General features: G+C 48.4%; 2 protein-coding genes across 6 annotated transcripts in view; one reads left to right on the top strand and one right to left on the bottom strand.

Annotated features, from left to right (window-relative positions):
- Syn3 (synapsin III) overlaps positions 1 to 20757 on the bottom strand; it is a 457540-nt gene that overhangs the window by 240802 nt on the left and 195981 nt on the right. The gene's annotated exons all lie outside the window — the stretch shown is intronic.
- Positions 1212 to 20757, top strand: part of Timp3 (TIMP metallopeptidase inhibitor 3) — a 51020-nt gene continuing 31474 nt past the window's right edge. Inside the window, exon 1 of the mRNA NM_012886.3 lies at positions 1212 to 1631. Coding sequence (NP_037018.2) covers positions 1511 to 1631 — 121 coding nt within the window. The 5' untranslated portion in view covers positions 1212 to 1510. The remainder of the gene's footprint in view (positions 1632 to 20757) is intronic.

The following is a 20757-nucleotide window of genomic DNA, read 5'->3' as shown; positions in this document are numbered from 1 at the left end:
CAGATAGCATAGGGAGATGGAGTATGGAATCCTGCTTTTCAAAACAGATAGCATAGGCCAGGTGTGGTGCTGCACATCTCTAACTCCCTTAGAAGCCTGACACAGGATGATCTTGAGTTCAAGGTCAGCCTGGGCTGTGTCAGCAAGACTGTGTCTCAAAAAGGTAGAACAAAGTGTGAGTACACACCCATGCCCTCGCCCACTCCCATCCCCCCCCCAACCCGTGAAGATGTTACTTAAAATGGCTTGGTTGATAACATTCCTAATTTTACTGTTAGTCGTCTCTGATCTTGGATCTGGATCTACTTCACTTTTGGACTGCCTTACCTCAGGAAGTTCCTTACTGAAGGAGGAATTGCTGTCTGTCACCAGTGAGACCAGCTATCCTACTCCCCCTTTTCCCCTATATTCTGTCCTTCAAAGAAGACCCAGGCCTTTGCACTTGATGTTCTTGCATGATGTCACTCCTTTTACTGTCCCACAGAAAGCAACACCCTCTTAGTCATTCTAACCTAGGTCTACAACTATTCTAGTTTCCTCATCGTACTAGCACAGTCATCCTGATTGCAAGGGCTTGCTTGGCGTCCAGAACAGTGTTTGTTGAATAATTCCACAGATAAATTTACCCCCAGTGACAATTACCATAGCGGTCCCACAAAGGCAGAGGTGTATGTGTTGGGGGTGGGGAGGTGGGTAAAACGGATGCCATCTGCTCAAGGGTTTCCTCTTACTCCCTGCTCTCTCTCTCTCTCTAGGAAAGATAAGAAGGGGAAATTTTCTTTGAGGCTTCCCTCTTGACTTTTTCAGGAGGCCTGATCAAGACTTCAGGGCGCGGGCCACCTAGGGCCCTTGAAAGGGTTGTGCAGGCAGGCTGGGTGGCTGGGATTGGATCCTTGTTTGGGTCGAAAGCGCAAAGAGGGCCGGTGGGCGTAGGGTGAAGGGGCCGTGGGACGCCGCTGCAGCGCATACTGGCCCAGGACGCGCCCAGCCCACCCACTCGCGTGCCCACAACTGCATTATTCCCTAAAAGGATCTGAACGGTCCGGGCCGGCTCCGCCCTGTCGCCCCGCGCCCCCCGGCCCCGCCCCCTTTTTGGAGGGCCGATGAGGTAATGCGGCGCTGCCATTGGTCAGAGGGGGCGGACCCCGCGCTCCCGAGGGGCTGGGTCCCCTCGCGCCCCTATATCACTCTGCAGCCCTGGACTCTTGCTCACAGTGGGCAGCGGGCAGCCGCCAGCGCCAAGGAGCTTCTTCTCTTGCTTCTCCGCTTCCCGATCCTTCTCCCGGAGGCCACTCACTGGCTCCGCGGACTCGTGCGCCAGACACCCTTGGCCACTTGGTCACATCCCGCCGGGCTACTTGGAAGGCACTTCCCCGGAGCTCAAAGTTGCCCACCGTGCACAGTGCACGGTTAAACCCGGCGAGTGAGCTCGGACTGCAGCACCGGCGCTAGCGCTCGGCAACTTTGAGGAAAAGAGCGGCAGTCCCCGCAGCGGACCACAGCAGCTACCATGACTCCCTGGCTTGGGCTTGTCCTGCTCCTGAGCTGCTGGAGCCTTGGGCACTGGGGAACGGAAGCGTGCACATGCTCGCCCAGCCATCCCCAGGATGCCTTCTGCAACTCCGACATCGGTAAGCGCTCTGGGAGGCCCCGGAGCAAGTTGCACGCCGCAGCGGGAGACTCAGTTTCCCTGGGCGGGGACTCTATGTACAGAAATGCCTTGCAGACGGAACCCAACCGGTGGCCTAGTGATGGTCTCTGGCGGGCGGGCGGGCGTGAACTAGGTCCCTGCTTGACATCTAGAAATTTTCTCCATTGGCTTGAAAGGAAAAAGAGTTGGAGGAGGAGGGTGAGAGAAGGTTCTGAAAAGTTGGAACTCCAACTGAAGTTCTGGGACCTCGAGTACGCTTTTCAAGTTGCTCGATTGTGCGGGTGGAGTTGCGAGAGAAAACTAGCGTTTAGAGATTGCTTATCTCCTGCGCCCTTGAACTTCGTTCTTTTCCTTGAGATCCAACCCAGCCTAGCTGCAGGCTCTCCCAGCAAGTGCTAATGGAGCTTCTGGCCTGCCAATGCCAAGTTTGGGTGGCTGGAACTGGGGGAGGGGGAGATGAAAAAAAAAAAAAGAGAGAAGAAAACTGTGGGGTTGCCCTCCTCCCTGGGAGTACTGTTGATAGTTGGCCTGAGGTGACTGTGGGGGAATCACTTACCATACAGCTGTGAAAATTCACAGGAAGTTTTTTTTCTTTCCCTGAATGTATGTGAGGAGGGAGAGCTTAAGGAGAAAGCAGATTTGTCACCCAAAGAGCAAAGATGCCCAAGGTCTCATCACTTGAGGTGATGGGCTCAAAGAGACTGTGCTGGTTAGAGAGACTTGATAAGAAGTGGAACCCACAGTCCGGAGTGCCTGAGGAGTGTTGGAGGAATTAGTGTTTGGAGGGCCCCAGGAGGAGCAGAAGCTGGAAACTCTGTTCTCCAGCTCTTAAAGCTCTCGGGTCCAATGTCCCTGCTGTGTGTTTGCTGGGCAGGGGCGGGGGACACGAGGCCGCACTTGGCCAGTGTGGATTCAGTAAAGAATGGAGTGTGTGTGTTTTAAGTTTAGTCATAAAGGAGAAGGAAATTTTCCACTGGGTCTTGAGTGAGGGATTCTACTCTGCAAGTGTGTTGTGACGAGGAGGGGGAGGGGTGGCGACCTGGCAGGAGAGAAAACCGTGGTTGGAGAGGCACTGCTGGTGGGTCAGGCCAGCCTAGGGGGAAATCTGGGAGGTGGCTGTGGTGGTCAGGTCAGTCCACTTGGCAGCCCCAGGGTGTTTGTGTGACCTGCGGTCACCCCTCTTGGAGGTTTCCTAGAACCCGAGGACACCCACCCTTTCCTGTCCCTGGGGCAGAACCCCTGGCTTTAAGGGTTGCTTGGAAGCGTCCTTTTTTGGATTGCTGGAGGGCTGGGAAAGTTTTCTCCCTTCTCCCCTGAGTGCCCCCACCCAGATTCCTCTTGGCTTTTCCTCTCAGCAGTCAGTGACTTTCTCCACTAGTTCGTGCTGTCTGGTTTTTGCTCAGCCTAGAGCGTAGTCCTGACCTGTGGGGGAGCAGGTGGAATCTGGGTGTGCAGACTAGGGCCCAAGTTCTTTTCAGCCGCACAATGGGTTGGGTGTGTTCAGTTTGGTTCCCTAGTGTGAGTAGGGAAGAGAGGGTTCTTCTCCTCTCTATCCTAGATGCCTTTCGGCTCTGAGGTGTCTACCTTGACAACATAAGCCAGGAGTGCTCTCCTGGAGTCAGCTGATTGCTTCTGTAAGGGTCCTACTGTTGGTCAGCACTGACCAAGTTTCTTGTCATTTCTATGGGTTTATTCAAGAAACAGCTTATTTTCTCCCTCTTAATACGCTTCCTAGAAAAAAAGTTAAATTACCAAGAAACATGCCAAATCCAGAATATAGTAGTAGCCAAAGGGGAGGGGGGATCCTTGTTCTGGCAGGAATCCAGACTTACTAACCCTTGGTTTGGTGCACTGCACAGAGATGAGATAATGCTTTTAAAAATGGGAGGTGTGGGTGTGGGCCTGCTGGCTTGTTGACCTGCTGTCTGACAGCAGCAGACACCCTGTTGCCTCCAGTAGATGGCTCCCAACTGTCCTCTGGAAACTGGAGCCCCCTCAGTATGCTCAAGCCAGCCTGCCTGCCACCTTCCTCTTCTAGAACCGGCAGGCATTCTCACCCTGGCTAGATGCCATGTTGCCAGGGAAGGGCACAAGACGCCTAGCTTGGCCTGTGGTAAGCCCCCATTACCGCACCAAAATGGCCTTCCTTCTCCCTGTCTCTTTACCCACAGGGTGTCTCTTTGCTCTTTCTTCTCCGAAGCCCAGGGGACTGGCACAACCTTCTGGATGAGGAGGAGTTAAAAGGTGTTTCCATGGCAACTGCAGGCCCAGCACCCTATCTAAGTGTTTAGAAGACTAAACTACACTTACCATTATCAGATACACTGTGGGGCAAAGCAAGGAACTTGGCAGTGGTCACCTCACCTGGGGCCTTCTCCCTTCCAGTCACTGCCCCCGAAACTCCTTCAAAACCTTGACTGAAGAAGCAGGGGGCAGGGCGCTGGGAATGAAAGAGGCAGCCTTGGCCAGGCAGATTTTGCCCTGGCAGCCTCAGTTCAGGCAACGATGGGAAATGTTCAGGGCATTCTGAAAATTTTGGAGTGGGGTGGTGTGCGTGCGCATGCATGTGTGTCATGAGCACATAACACACACACACTCACACACACACACACACACACACACACACGTGTGAGTGTGCATGTCCACGTGTACTGAGGCTAATGGCATCTGGAGAATCCTGACCGGAGGAGGAATGCTGTTGGGCAAGAGGAAAGAAGACAAGGAAGCATTCAGACCTATACTGGTGTTCAAGCACGTCAGAGATGCTATCTTAACTCCCCAGCAACCTTAAGTGGTATCACACCCATTTCTCAGATGGAGAATACTGAGACTGAATAAGGTCATCATGCAAGGCCACCAGCAGTGGCCAGGCATGCATTCAGTCTTCATGATGACACTTTTCCGCTGAACTCTGACACCCTAAGGACGGCACCTGCTCCTGGAATTCAAATGAAAGGGACGGATGGCATTTTCACCTAGATTAGAAAAGCTTCCCTCCAAACATTGAAGGCAGCTAAAGGGGCCAGCAGTTTTAATTAAAGTATCCTGTTTACCGAGGAAGAAGTGATTACAGTTTTATAACGGCACAACAAAAGACAAGGACATTCCCTATGTTCTTTGGCTGCAAAAACCAGAAAAGACTCTCAAAATTACTAGGCCAAGGTGAAAGGGTGACTCGCTGTGTGTCATTAAGAGCAGTGATCAGCGAGGCTGATGGAATCCGAACTCCCAGGATGATTGGAGGAGACAGGGGTTCCCAGGGGAGCCACCTGCCCAGTGCTTGGTCGGAGGTGGATGGGTGAGGCAGGAGCCAGGAAGGAAGTCTGCAGACTGGGGTCCCGGTGGGTGTAGAAGGTGCCCCTCTGACTGCTCTGTCCCTTTCTCAGTCCCCTGACAGACAAGACTAGAACATTGCTGGGAAGTGGCTGTGCTTTTGCTGACACAGCAGGACCCATTGAGATCAGCTGCTGAATAGTACATTCCAACAGGTTCAATAATGAAAAACAAAAACGACGCCATTCTAGTCCCTTTTGGCTTTTCACACTTTAGCCTGCATGGACACGAAGGCCCCTTCTTCCTACTTTTGTCACATTCTGCTCTTGGGTGGTCTCTAGAGGCAATGTGGGATGGTGGAAGGGCCTTGGAAAGGGCACAGCTGGGTTCAGATCCTCCTCTCCCCAAGCCCGTGTCTTGTCGGCTTTGTGTTTAGGCATTTAGTGGGTCCCTGTAGCCTTCACTCTCCTCATTATGAGAGGCCCTAGTAATTTGTAGCTTTTCAGACCTTTTTTATTCATGCCTTTAAGCTTAAAGTTTTACAGTGATGGGTGCTATTTTTATGTGTGTGTCATTCATCCATTCATTTCTATCCACCTATATATCTATTGTCTTTTATCTATCATCGGTATCTATCTATCTATCTATCTATCTATCTATCTATCTATCTATCATCTATCAATAATCTACCTCCCTATCATCTATCTATTATCTGTCTATCTATTATCTATCTGTCTATCTATCATCTATCAATCATCAATAATCTATATCATCTATCAATCAATTATCAATCTACCTACCTATCATCTATCTATCTATCCATCCATCCATCCATCCATTCATCCATCTACTCCCCTATCTCTTTATCTACCCACCTCTATAAAATCAAAGAAAGAGCAAGTGTTTTTGGATCATTGCGTCAATCAATGCTACTTTCTTCTGCTCTCCTTAAGCATCCTTAACATCCAGCATCTAAGGAACCTTTCCAGAAGTTTTCCTTCATTTAAAACTTGCAGAGTTGGGAGACTGAATACCAGAATGCCCTTGGTGTCACTTCCGTTCGCTCATGGATATCAGGGAGTCTCTCCAGCTAATACACATATAGGTTATTGTAGTCTTTCTCTCTCTAATATCCCATGGGATTATAATTTTTAAAAGCCTGATGCTGAGTTTTAAGATGGAATGATTACTGTGTGCCAGGCATCATTCCAAATAATCGATATGCCTTGGCTCATCCAAGTCTCTCAACAGTGCAGAAGTTCTATTATCTTCTTCACTGAGAAGACTGAAGCTCAGAAAAACTAAGTAACTTGTTCAGTGCTAGAACTGGAAAGTAACAGAGCCTAGTATTTAAACCCAGGTAGCCCCACCTCCAAGGTGTATGCAACTAGACTATATAACGTTTACACTAGTATATGGATATTACCATGACAGTACGCTATTCTTTTAGATCTACCATCATTCATTTAGACATCCCCTATTTATGGATAGCTATGCTTCTAACAACGTACATCCTTCTAAGGGTGTTGGAACGAATAGTCACTCTATTATCTTCTGCTTCTGTGCATGGAGAAACCTCTATGGCAAACAGACATTTAGAAGTGTTGATGGGAAGGAAGGACACTGTGCGTTTTGATCTTTGCTGCAGATCACCTCCAGAGCTGAATGCCAACTGTGTCCTTTTTAGATGTGCAACGTGGGGGTTGGGGGGTGGAGACGGGGATAGGGGATGGAGGCAATGTCACAGAGTTGTGCTAGAGGTCCATACATTCAGGCTTCTCTCTAGTAGAGAACAACTTCAGACATTTTCTTGGTATTCTGACGACTTCTGCGTTTGGCACAGCCCTTGACTTGTGGCTGCCCTACTTTAGTTAGGGATGGCCGTAGGCTTTTGCTTTTGTAATACGTAGTGTGCTTTTCATTACTTGAAACTGGTTTGGGTTTTGCATGAACTCGGGTTCAAAAGTGTATGTGTGACATCGGGGCATAGAGTTTTGTGTCCCTGGTTGGGCTCAGGGTGGCAGCAAGAAGACTGGTGCCTTTGTTCCCTCCTGTATTGATGGTTGCATCTGGAAAGTGCTTGGAAAGGAGAAATAAGATGGAGGGAAAAAGATGAAACAGAGTGGGCCTGGCCGAGAAAGACTCTGGGGGTCTTGACATTATGAAACCTGTTTTAAGAAATGATTCCACCGTCCGGATTAAAATTCTTCAATGGGTTAATGGGATAAAATACAATATAATGGTTTTTGAAAGGACCGATAATGGGCCCCACCTACCTCCTCATTGGTCTTTCCTGCTTTCCTGATGATCTTGTTTTCTTCCTGGCTCTTGACCCATGCTAGGCCTTCCCATCATACAGCCTCATGAACTTGTCATTTTCTGGGTCTCACTTGGTCCCACTTTCCACCATTTCCAAACTTGCAGGACAACATTTCTTTTTTTTTTTTAAAGCAATACATTTTTTGGCTTTATTTAGAGGAATACAGGCAGTAAAAACACTGAGAAATCCCTTCGGCAACTTATAAATAGGCCATCTTTTACAATAAAGCATTCCACCCATAGCTAGATATATTCACAAAAACTACACCTCTGATGGGTCCCACTGGCCAACCTATGGGACACTAGACCACCAGTCTCCCTTTAATTCCCAGGAACTGTTTATCTCTTAAGTAACTTCAGGAAGAGGAGGAGGTTTTGTGAGTCTATGGGGCCCTTCCACCCATTCTAAGAGGTAATAGTGCCTTGGTTAGGGTTCCCATTGCTGGGAAGAGACACCATGACCACAGCAACTCTTACAAAGGGTCTGGCTTACAGTTTCAGAGCTTCAGTCCATTACCGTCATGTCAGGGAGCATGGCAGCAGGCAGACAGACATGGTACTAGAGGTGCTAAGAGTCCTACACCTTGATCCAAAGGCATCCAGGAAGTGACTCTCTTTCTGGAAGCTAGGAGGAGGCTCTCTTTCCACACTAGGCATAGCTTGAGCATTGGGAATCCTCAAAGCCCACCTGCACAGTGTCTTACTTCCTCCAACAAGGTCACACTCATTCCAACAAAGCCACACCTCTTAACAGTGCCACTTCCCAAGGGCCGAGCATATTCAAATTACCACATTTCACCCCCTAACTCCATAGGCTTGCTCAAACACATGAGTCTATGGATGCCATACCCAGTTATAGCATAATATAAAATATGCTTAGTCCAACCTCAAAACTCTCCATAGTCTATAACAGTCTTAATATTAAAAGTCTGAAATTCAATATCTCTTCTAAGATTCACGCAATCTCTTAGCTGTAATCCCATATAAAATCAAAAACCAAAAGCAGATCATATATTTCAAATATATCATGGCACAAGATATACCATTCCAAAACATCATAGTGAGGCAATACTGGACCAAAGCGATACCAAAACCAGCTGGGAAAACTCCAAACTCTGCATCTCCATGTCTGATGTCCAACTCCTTTCAGCTTTGTTGAATGCAACACAATTCTTTCTCTTTGGCTATTTCCACTCCCTGTTAGCAGCTTATCCCACAGCTCTGACATCTCTAACCTCCTCGGGTTTCCAAGTCAACTTCAACTTCATAGCTTCTTGTTTCAGTGCCCAGGATCCACATATGATCTTCTGGGATGTTCCAGCTCTGCCCTCGGTCACACTCTAGGCTCTGGTTGACTTCTCTCTACTTCTGCTGCTGTTCTTAGTGGTCATCCCATAGTAGTGACATCTGCAATACAATGGGGTCTCCTGCTGCAACTAGGCTTTACAAATAGCCTCTCAAAGGCTCCCTTCATGATGCCAAGACTCAACCCCTTTGCATGACTCCTTCAGTCCTAGGCCACCAATTACAACTGAGGCTGCTCCTTCACCAATGGCCTTTCTTGGCCTCTCACAATGCCAAGCCTTAGGTACTCTCCACAATCTCTTCATGTCTTCAAAACCAGTACCACATGAGTGATTCTTATACATGAACAAGTCCAGCTTCTTTGGGCTCTCAGAAAACATTTCCTAGAAGATTTCACTTCAGTGATGCTGGTCTCTTCTTAATCACCACTGATTTAACCCTGGGTTATTCCTGTTTCACCATCCTGTCCTCAGGGTCCACTTCTAGCCACGTGCTCATGATCCATCTGGCCTCATGGTGGCCTCCTCCACTCTTTGTCTCCTTTTTCCTCTCTGTCTCTCCTTCCTCCTCTCTGTCTCTCGACACCATTTCGACTCTGAAATTGCATGAGGCGTACCCAGAGGGCGTCATTCCAAAGCCAGAACCTCAGTCTCGATGTGCGTCACTGAGAGGAGGAGGACGCACCTGCTCTCTTCTGTTTGTATGATAATTCGAGCCCCATCATCCAGTGGGAAAAGCACAACAGAATCTTCCTGAGCAGACCTGTCACTGAGGTTGCAACTACTGATACATGGCCCTAGGTTGGATCAGTTATTTGTAAAGTGGGGGGCTTTCCTTCCCAGCTGCTCCCCACTCAATAGCCTCAGGTTGAAGGAAAACTACCTTCTTAACATCACACGGTGTTCTTAGTCTACAGGAAACATCACACGTGTTCTTAGTCTACAGGAAAAGAGACCCTAAATCTATCGGAGAGAATGATCCCCGTAGACTAAGAAACACAGCTCTCTGGAGCTGAGAAGACTCTTCATTTGTATCTTTGGCACATGGGTCTCTGACTCACGCTGTTGGAACACTCAGGGCAGTTCCTTTTGACCGCCTCTCGGGCCCCTGCTGCCCTCGATTTCATTATGGTATTAGTTATTTGGGGCTCTTCACAGAACCAAGCCACACCACAAACCTCTTAATTTCTAACCCAGCACTCTATCTCCTGCCTCTGTTGGCTCCATCCTTCTTGATATTAAAAAAATGTTTTAAGATCCACTTTTCATTCAGTGGGTGCCGTCCCACAGCTCCACGTGTCGAGTGCTTACTCTCATTCCTTTAAATGGTTTAAAACACAGTTGCCACAGGGCTGGCAGGTTCAAGTCGGACATATTGGATGATGGGCTGATTGGACTGTGGCTTGGAGTAAGGACACTTGGGGCTCCCATGAGCCTAAGATTTGGGGTTGGCCTGCTGAAGGGTTAAAAGAGCATATAGACCTCTAAGTCACCAGCCTTGTTACCTCGTGGAGATTAGGCCTGATGATGTGTCCAGGGCTGGTGGAGAAGCCAATAGTAGCTCCTGTCTCCCACTGAGTTGGATACCCTTTGAGGATGGGAATTGGGTCTAGCAGCATGTTTGTATGAGAGAGCATCCGTATAACAGGCTAACCTTGGTTCTAGTTAAATAGCATGTGACAGGAAGCCACAAGATGTCTCCAAACTGTGGTGGGACCAAGGGGGTCTTCTTGCTCATTGACTTAATAAAATGTCTGGAGATGCAGAGGGACCCGGGGAAGCCTTCTGTAGGACCAAGACAGCCTGGTTGCCACAAAGGGAAGAGTCTACACTGCACAGCACTGCTCCACATGCAGGACTGATTCAATGTCACGTATTTCTTATCGCTTACCTGTGTCATTCACATCTGGGACACTAGGGACTTCCGGTATCACTAGGTCTGTGCCACCTGGCAGAAAGAAGAAGGGGTGGAAGGAGAAGGAAATGGTTTGACTCCAGTGAGCCAAGGTAAAGTCCAGCCAGTGGACAACAGCCCTGGGATAATGGGATGAAGGGGTGAAGGTGTGGGGTTCGGGGCAGGGGAAAAGAGGGGGAGAGCTGAGCAGAGCAAGCCCCTCGAAGCACAGATCTTCAATATCACAGGGGAGTTGTTAACCTCTTCACTCCAACCTCTGCACAGCTTTCCAGGAATGGGAAGCCTGGGCCCAGGCAACCTGGCTACCTGCAGAGAAGTCTATTGAATTTGACTATCAGGTCCCTGTGAGACCCAGGCTAGGGCAGGGGAAGCGGCCAGGAGGAAAGGTGTGATGGTATGGTTTTATGAGCTAAGCTGCTTGGCTAAGTCTGTATATTTTATTCTTCAAGAGACTGTCTTGTGGTTCAATTACTTCATCTGTGGAATTGGGGGAGATGGGGTGGGTAAAGTGTTTGTGTGTGCATGTGTGTGTGTGTGTGTGTGTGCGTGTGTGTGTGTGTGTGTGTGTGTGTGTGTGTGTCTACACGAGCATTTGTGTCTGTGTGTCTGACTGTATGTAAATCATCATTCTCATTGTATGTTTACTGAGGAAACTGGGACTCTGAAGGGTGGTGGGATATTTTCATTGTCACATAAAGATGTCTGAGTTTCAAAAATCAAGGTTTGCTATCTCTTCCCTATCCCAAATTCAGTGCTCTTCACTTCTCTGATGGCCTCATCCAGGACACAGAAAACAAAGCTCTCTTACATCGGACCCATGACTGTTCTGTTTTCATTCTTAAGAGGATGCAGGAAGCAGGGTGGCGGGAGGGACACTGTTCCATTTGATGGCTGGTCAGTTCTGAGAAGTGGTGTGGTGGGGTAGCTTCACTGTAGAACAGATGTATTAGGATTCCATGCCCTCTGAAGACCAAGTCCAATTCTCTTCATGGATCACGTGTTGCCCTTCCTCATTTAGACTCCTAAGCACAATTCCTTCTGGTAGGTAGAAAGGAGTAGGAGATAAGAGAATAACCAAAGCGAGTGTCCTGGATGGAAACTGGTAATAGTGAACTCGGATGACAATTCAGTTCTACTCGGCTTGGGTCTAGAGAGCCAATGCTTCCTGTGTGTTTAGTTGATGAGATCACTGGTCTCTAGTCATAAGATCTGAGGTCTACCTCAAGTTTATCATCTGACTCTGGAATTACCTTGGTGGTATGATCCTCCCCAAGAATCGATCTCTTACCTGGAGAAGTGAACGGCTGACTGTGTGTCTACTCTTTTGGGCACCTATGACGTGGCAGGATTCTGGGTCAGGTTTCCTTGGGGAGGGCTATCTATTGGAGCTCAGGATGGACCGCCAATGACGACTCTTCGAAGGGAGCCTCATTAGAAATACGGTCTGTTATGATCAGACCAGGATCTCTGGCTGCGAGCGGGGTGAGGATTCCACCCAAACACTTGGAATGAACTGAGCTCGGTGGTCTACGTGACCACCAGACTTCCTGTTGGAACACATCTGGTTTACCAGTGGACAGTAAGTAGCCTTGCAGACTTAGCTTAAGGCTAGAATTCAGAATCAAGGTCACTTCAGGGTCTGTCACTGACTGCTGGATGGTTTGACACGAAGCCATTTAAGCTGCAGAAAAGACTTTTCCCATTGGAAGACCAGCTTAGATGTAGACCTCTAACTAACAGTGGCATTATCTAATCCAAGCCTGTTTGCTCCAAGAGAGAAAGTCTGGAAGTTGCAGGCTGACCATGTGACCGTTGAGAAAACCCACTCTACTTTCCTCTCCAATAAGGACAAACAGATCCCAAAGGCCTGAGATTTGCGAGAAACCCAACAGTCAAGGCGCTGCCTGGGATACAGATCTGGACAGATAGGACATGATGGGCAAGAGCCTATGTCTCTGGTGGGCAGGTGGCTGTGGCCACGCTCCAGGTCCCTTCTGACCCATTATCTTCCAGCTTGGGTTTCTTTGTAATTAATTAGTTCAGATCACAAAGTCTGATGCTGACAGGGACTAGCCAAAAAAAAAGGGGGTGGGGGTGGTTATTGTAATATACACATGAGACTATTATCCTAATAACACTCAACTAAACATATAAGGGTCTCCAGGCTCTTGTTTCCCACGTTTGTCCCCAAATGTGTATGCGATGGCTTTGAGTACCTTCTCTTTGCCTTGGTATCAGGGAAGCAATAGAGAGTGGTGGCAATTGTGATGAACTAGAAAATCCATGTCCCTTGGGAAGGGGACAGTGTGGCCAGATGTTTAGGTTCTTATAAAAAGCTAGAAACCCCAACGATCTAGCATGAAACTAGTTTTTAAGTGTTAATACAATGTAAAATAATGCGCGCGCGCACACACACACACACACACACACACACACACACACGTGCGCGCGAGGCATGCACACATGAATACATGCACTGATTCAGATGCATAGGTTATAGGTTTCTTGTGACTTTGTATCTGGTGACCTATTGAGTAACCTCTGAGTTCTCAGGTCTCGGAACAGATACGGCCAGTGTCGTGTTCGAAGTAAAATCGACTTCCCCACAGCTTTCATTCCTGGTACCTATCACTTCCTTTCCAGTCTCTGAGCTGGCGAAGAATGTTGGCTGTGGTGTTAGCTGGCCTGCCTCAGACCTTGACTTCATTACTTGCTGGTCGCATGTCTTGGGCAAGCCAGTCCATCTCACTCTTGCTTTTCCTCGCTGTAATCCCAAATGTACAAGAAGACATTTAGCTTCACGGGGCTGTGGAGAATTCACTGGGAGAATGGAAACAACAGTCTTGGCTCGCTGCTCAGCCTGTAGTAAGGGCCTGGTAAATACCAATCCTTATGATTATGACATAGTCTTATTGCCTTCCTTATATGGGAACCGGATCGTACTCACTGGCTCATGGTCTGATGTTAGTATGCACATAGTGAAGGCATCGTGAGTGAATGAGGATGTTTGAAAAAAGACAGCATCCAGTCTTTCTAGGCAACAGTGTCCTCAGCTTGGGAGTGGTGGGGGAAAGGGAGAGAGTATCAGGTTTTGTCATGTTGGGCATTGGCCAGCTCAATGAGAAACAGCTGCTGTATTAAACAGCAGCGATCAACTTGGAAAACACAACAAAAGAGGCTGGGAGATGGCTCCGTCAGAAAAGTGCTTGAAAGCACAGATTCCTAGCGCGTGCGCGCGCGCACACACACACACACACACACACACACACACACACACACACACACACACCATAAGTATTATGGTGTGATCTAAAAACCATAGACCTGAGGCTTGCTTATCGGCCACAGTAGACTAACCATCGAGCTCCAGGTTCAGTAAGAGGACTTGTCTCCAAAAATAAGGTGGACAGCAATTGAGGAAGACACCAAACATTTACTTCTGGCCTATGCACGCACACACACACACACACACACACACACACACACACACACACACACACACGATCACACAATGGATGAAAACCAAAGTGACCACTGGAGTTCAGGTGCTGAGGTGGTAGAGAGCATCGAGGGACGTTTTGGCAGATTAACAGGTTTTATATATCTAGGCTCCTTTAAGCCACAGGAGATTCCTAGAGACTCTTAAAACTTAATGCCTCATCTGACTGTTTTGTTTTAAAATCTAACCCTAAGTAGTTCACATTTCTTGGAGTCTCACTCTGAGAAGTATCATGGCAATAGTTCCCAAGCAAGAAGAAATCCTAGTCCAGCGCCGTCCTGAGGAAGGAGCATTGGGAACCCCCCATTCCTCTTAAAATGTTCTCAGAGCAGACACATTGTAAACTGGAACAAGCGAGAGAAATCCCACTTAATGCTACACTCACTTGATGTACCCAGAGTCTGATCATTTTACCACGAAACCAACTTTAAATCACTTCTGAGATTTTCCAGTTTTGCAGTGAAGGTTTTAAAATGCACTGTGTGCTTTTATTATCAAAGCATGTCGGTTATAAGTGGCTGCATTTCCGTTACTCTACCGGCCGCCATGTCAACAGGAGAGCACACACCAAAACACTGTTTGAATGTAAGGCATCTTTTCTCCCGACCCTCCATATTTGGCAGCTTGCCTACAGGGCTGTGGGGAAGATGGGGGTGCATTTGGGCTAACCACAGCTCAGAAGCTACAGGCTCAGTTTGGCCGTAAGGGACTTAAGGCCCTGAAAGTCCCAGGTGGGAAGCTCGTGTCCTGTGTGACCTTGTAGAAGCTATCGGACTCGGTTCCCTCATTTGACTGATGGGAAACTAGGTCAACAGAGGTAGAGCAATTTGGCTTTAGAGGGATAAAAATAATATCCGACAATATTAATATATCAATTCATTCTTATGTGGCAACATCTACTCATGCTTTTTCACATCTAACTCTTATTTCTGTGCTGCAGGTGAGGACTTTTGAGAGCCAGAAGAGTTAGGTATCGCGGCGACAGCTGCTCCAATAACTTTACATATTAATGCCTATAAATTCTATCGTTAGCTGTAAACTTACATGTTTGGAACTAATAAATGTCGTTACCATCGTTCCACTTCATAGGTGGGAATGCTGAGGCTGGAAGGGACTCGATAAGGATTTTTGTTAGTTCTGAAAACAGTGAGAGGAAAAACCAGTTCCACAACTTTGAGCCAAATTGAAAGCAAGCTTTAATTAAAGACTGGCCAGGAAGATGGACTGGGGCCAGGTCTACCCTTGGGTTCCCAGGGAATGGCTACAAGTCATGTTTCACAGAGGTCTAAAAAAGGAAAAAAACCTATAATTCACCACAGTTCCCAGCAGGTCCAATCAGGATCAAGCAGACGTCCTGATGTATATCCTGCTTACCCATCTCCCGCCTACATCCAATCAAGCACATCCGGTCAAGTTGGTTAAAACCTGTTTATGGGAGTGAAAACACGTGGCTTGTTATTTCCTAGAACTATCGCTCAGGCCCAGCATTCCAGGAAGGTATCTTGCCCTTGGGCAAGTGGGGCTTACAGGTTAACGTTTGGATGGGCGTGGAGCTGGGATCTGATACCATCACATTGTCTACATCAGACGATGTCACACGTCTGTCTAGATCAAAGTGCTGGGTGTGGATGTTTGTCAGGTCTGCCCCATAGCCTGAGCTCTTAGCTACCCAATCCGTACTCTGGTTGTATGGTCCACACCTTTTCTGCCCCGCTGTGCTCTAGGGTTGAGAAGAAGAGGTGGAGATTCTGACCTCCTGAGCTTCTCGAAGGGTCCAGGCAAAGCAAACACTTCTCACCAGGCTTGGCCGATTACCAGGCTACCCAGGCTCAGGAAGACTAAATGCTTAGCCAAGTTCAGCGGGGTGGGAAACACACTTGTCTGTCCTGCCTGCACAGTTGGGGCAGTTGGGTGAGGTCAGCGTATAAGGTTGGAAGGTGGTATGTGTCTAATTGCAGAGGGGGAGGTGGAATGGATTAACACTTCCTCAAATAGACACCAGGAAACTAAGAATAGCCCCGCTGCCTGGAAATCGCTTGGTATTCCTGACCGCAGGCCATTGTACTTAGTAGCTGCTCAATAAATGTGGGTGAACTACAGAAACACTCCAGTACTGAAATGGGGTCATTGTATGGGTATGACGCCGGTAAGATGGTGCTCTGTATGAAAAGAACGTCTGTCTGGGCTCATCTGAGTTCCGTGAAGGCCGGAGATCGTTGCTAACCAACTTGATTTGCCAACTTTTGTTGTCATTTCATCAGCTATATAATTTTTTTTTCTTAGCAGCTTACAATTTAGACAAGACAGGCAAGACAAGTTCGATGTGCTTTTGGCCTTGCTTCTGTCATGCTTCCGGTTACCCTTCAAGGTTGAAAACAGGAGAATGACTTCCTGGGGTCATCAGAACTCGGGGCTGTTAGTGGCAGCCCACGCCTGCCACCTTAGCACTTAGGAGGAAGAGGATCATGAGTTCTGGGTTAGCCTGAGCTACACAGTGAGTTCCAGGCCAGCCTGGGCTGCATAGTAAGATTCCTACTGTCCCTGCTCCTCTGAAGACTTTCGCTGTTCTAAGAGCAGTTTGCTCCAGTCCCTTGTAGTTTCCTAGTGTCCCGTCAGACCTGGAGCAGTCTCTGTAGCTCTAGGACCCTTCCTGAAGCTGACTCAGTGTCTGGGTCAGAAGAGTGGAGGTGGTCTTTGGGGTAGAAATCAGACTTTTCTTGTAGGTCATTTGGGTAAGCACAGGAGCAGACAAGAGTTCCTGCTGTGGGAAAGTTTAAAGTTGATCTGTTTCCTCCCCTAGGTGTTTCTCAGCCCCTGGAATGCTCTTTGGAAAGCTTTTTAGTGCACTGCCTCCTGGGACTCTCCTCATCATTACCATCTTAAATGCACTGAGAAGTCCCGCTGCAGGCTAACTAGCTGGGTTTAAGCCAGCAGTTCCTAAACCCATCTATCTGGCCAAGATGCGGAGGTTTCTCAAGCTCACTGCCCAGGTGAAGAATCAGAAAGCATCTTTTGTCCCCTTGTCGGCCTTGAGGTTGGCGTGAATGGAGGAAATAAGAAATAGCACTTTTGCCTCTCCTATCTCAAGGGAAGTAGCCCATATGGTGTTGCCACACTCAGGAGACTGTAAGCCTTGTGAACTGGCGGTCTGGAGATCCCAGAAACAAAGGGGAAAAGGGAACGGTGACCACTGAGCTTCGGACTTGGGTGGCTCGATCTGGGGCACACACGAGATTTTAGCACGTTGGGTCCGCTTTCCATCACTGTGGCGGAGTAACTGTGCTAATCAGCTTATTAAGGGAAGTTATTTCCTTTGGCTCTCGGTTTCTGAGAGTTTAGTTCGTAGTCACTTGGACCTGTTGCTTGGACCTATCACCGTGGCAATGTACTATTTACTAGTGGCTGGGGAACCAAAGAGAGAGAGAGAGAGCAAGTGATAAACACCCTAATTCCCTTCAAGGGCTGGACTCCAAGAACGTAAGACCTCCCTTTAGACCCCCATCTCTGAAAAGGGGGAGGGTATTCCAATAGTGTGAACAGAGGGACAAGCATTTGTGTGAGTGTGAGTGTGCGTGTGTGTGCGTGTGCATGTGTGTGTGAGTGTGTGTGTGAGTGTGTTGTGTGTGTGAGTGTGTGTATGTGAAAGTGTGTGTGTGTTTGTGTGAGTGTGTGTGTGTGTGTGTGTGTGTGTGTGTGTGTGCGCGCGCGCGCGTGCGTTCCAGATCCAAGTTGTAAAATCAAGTGAATTAGACTTTCAGGCTTCAGAGGAGAACAATGTAGTTGGTGGTAGAGAAGGTATTGAAGGTCCTGGGCTCACATCTAGGGGAGAGGGACGGTTATGAGCATCAAAGGGACACACAGATGTGGTATCTCTCTGGGCCCTTAGTCTTGGACCCATGATCCTATTACAGAAAGGTACAGTGGAAATCTGACTGTACGCATAATACAATTTATAAAAGTTTTAGACATTCTCCCCAAGGACATCTATAATCTGGAGAACATTTGTCTTGGAGAATTAGGCAATGATTGTGTGATGATTAAACAGCCCCAAATAAAATAAATCAACCTCAAAGGAACCTAACTTTATCCACAGTTATCCTGAAGTGAATCGGGGTCTGCTGATTTGAGCAGGGGCTCTGGTGTTTTGGTAAGCGATGGCTGAGAGAGCTAGGATGCAGGCACCATGAACATGGCTCAGAGCACAGCAAGGCTGGACATTTCGACCTCTGAGTATGTGCATCCGTGTTTATACCCTGGGAATTTTTGTGGGCCACACGGGGTAGCACAGTGGTTTGGGGAAAGGGCCAGTGCCCTAAGCCTGGCCCTGTCCTCACGGCTGTGTAACTCTGCATGAGATACCTCTCCTCAGAGGCCCCTCAATGCAGTTAATATCAGGTCCTGAGTGCCTGAGTGTTGACCATTATGAGTCTGGCTTTTTCAACAGGTGGGGGCAACTGGGAGTTTATCCACCTTACACTCTCCTAGAACTGGAGTTCCCCACTCCCCTTCTCTCAGGGCCTGGGCTTCTGGTTCCTAACCTGAAGAAGACAAAATCCCTGAGCCATTCTAGGCAAATAGACCCAGAAAGATGATGATGATGGTGGTGGTGGTGGTGGTGGTGGTGGTGGTGGTGGTGGTGGTGGTGGCGGCCGCCTCAGCATAGAGCAGAAATGGGGTGGGAGAAGCAAGTAAGCTGCAGGTAGGACTGGAGGTCACATGAAACTACCCTGGACTTGGGAGGGAAAATTCCCCATCACACAGATCAGGCAGGCCGAAGGTTCCAATCCAATGGGTCATTGGGCACTCTGCTTCTCTTCCCCTGTCACCCTTTCCTAATTTCCTGTCTCCTCCTCTTCTGACACTGTTATAAATAACCCCCAGGCTGGCCCAGTATAGGTGACTGAGGTGAAAGTGAGGGGGACTGGGGACAGGACAGAGCTGAATCTTGCCACTTCGTCAGGGGGTCACAGGGTTTCAGGTGGCTCAGGGGAATTTTGCTTTCTCCCTTTTTTCCACTACTGTGTGAAGGAGCAAAAGCAGAAATGATCTGTCCTGGCACCGGGAGGCCTCGCCTCCTGGGCTGGTGCTGGGTTACACAGGCGAGGAGCTGCCTCTGCTTGTTGCAGGCCTCCCGGCCAAAGAGCTGGGAAGAGGCTTAAAGAGGAGGCATCTCAGGACACACAGAGCACAGCGTGCCAGGCTCCTCAGGAGTTTAGGGCTTCTGCCCCCACCCTAGCCTGGTCTCATGTGTGAGGCCACATGTGCAGAAGCTGTGCCTAAAATCCGGTCTTCTTCCTCAGCCACTGGCAAGTACAGCATGAGTTTTATGACTACTGGATGGGAGGGGGCCTTCTCTCATCCAGATGCCTCCCATTAGGCTGGGTGTATGTGTCGAAGGTCCTGACTGATAATACATGGATGAAGATTTATTGAACACCTCTTATGTTCCGGGCATAGGCAAAGAAAGCACTGATGTCCTTATGAACATATTGCTGTCACCCTGCTTTTAAGGAGTTCAACCTATTTCCCTACTTGTGGTAGGTCTGGCCACCTTCCTCCAAAGTTCCAGCTTGGGTGACTAAGCAGGTATGAGCAAAGCGTCTATTTCCCTTTTGGTTGTGTCTTTGGCTTCCAAACTCGCAGGACACACAAATTCTCTGTGTGAGAGAAGGCATTGGCTTTCTTATACAGCCTTCTTCCTTCTGCCTGATTTCCGCTTCCGCTCATGGCCCAAGGGAACTGTGGGCCACCATGATTATTTTCTGCAGAATTTCTCTTTCCACGTGGTTTTCTAGGAAAATCATCCGCTTATTTCAACCCTTCCCCAACACCCCCTGTCCCAGAGAAATCAGGGCCTCGAAAGGCATCTTTTTGTGTGATACGTGATGTACAGGTTGCAAGTGTCTCCTATGTTCAAGGCCATTGTTACTTTCCCTGGGTATGAACACAGGCTATCTTGATGCCATTTTCTCCTGTCTCCTCTGAGTTTGTGGCCTTCTCCCTATCTAACCACCCACAAGCTCTGGCCACATATAGGAGCCTGGCACACCAAACCCTACAACCAGAGCCCAACAGACACCCAGGTCATTGATACTTTTTCTCTGTTTGATCTGATCTGCCAGTTTGTATGGGAGCAAACCTCCCAGGTCATCCTGAGATTTTTCTCAACTCCCACTTGGACTTTCTAGCTTCCACAATGCACCTCCTTCCCCACGACAAAAGGCTCAGAGAGCATCACCAGAACCTGGCTACTTCCAGGTGCCAGGAAGTCCCTGAATCTCAGGAGAGGTCCAGGGCTTGGGGCATGTTCTGAGGTGGAGGACCCCAGGGTCTTGCTTGTTTATGGGACGTCCACGCCCACAGATAACTGGTTCTTGGAAGCAGAAAGATGACTGCTGAGCGTGATTACTGTTTGGAGGACTCGTCAAATACTGCTAATTAAGGTTGCCAGTGGTTTCATAGGTGATAAGGGGTAAGGATAAGGGGTAATCAATCAGCTTCAAGGTTCCTGAGCCCACTATGACCAATCTGAGAGGTCCAGGTAGTACCAGTCCTTTCAACATGTCTTTGAAAGTACCCTGCTCTGAACTCAGGATCTTCCCGGTGCGGGAGCAAGCGTGTGTGGAAATGCCACCAAGACAGTTCCTATGCACTCTCAGTAGGCATTAACCATAGTGACTGGGAGATAGTGAAGGATGCAGGGAGATGAACTGAGAATGAAGGACGTTGAGATTGAAGCCCAGCTTCAGACTTTTATTGTCCTCCGGAGAGTGAACTGTGAGTTTGGAACCTCGCT

This window comes from Rattus norvegicus, chromosome 7, assembly GCF_036323735.1.
Source record: "Rattus norvegicus strain BN/NHsdMcwi chromosome 7, GRCr8, whole genome shotgun sequence".
Classification (NCBI taxonomy): Eukaryota; Metazoa; Chordata; class Mammalia; order Rodentia; family Muridae; genus Rattus; species Rattus norvegicus.
Note: the sequence above shows the minus strand (reverse complement) of the source record. Positions and strands in the feature narration are given on the sequence as shown.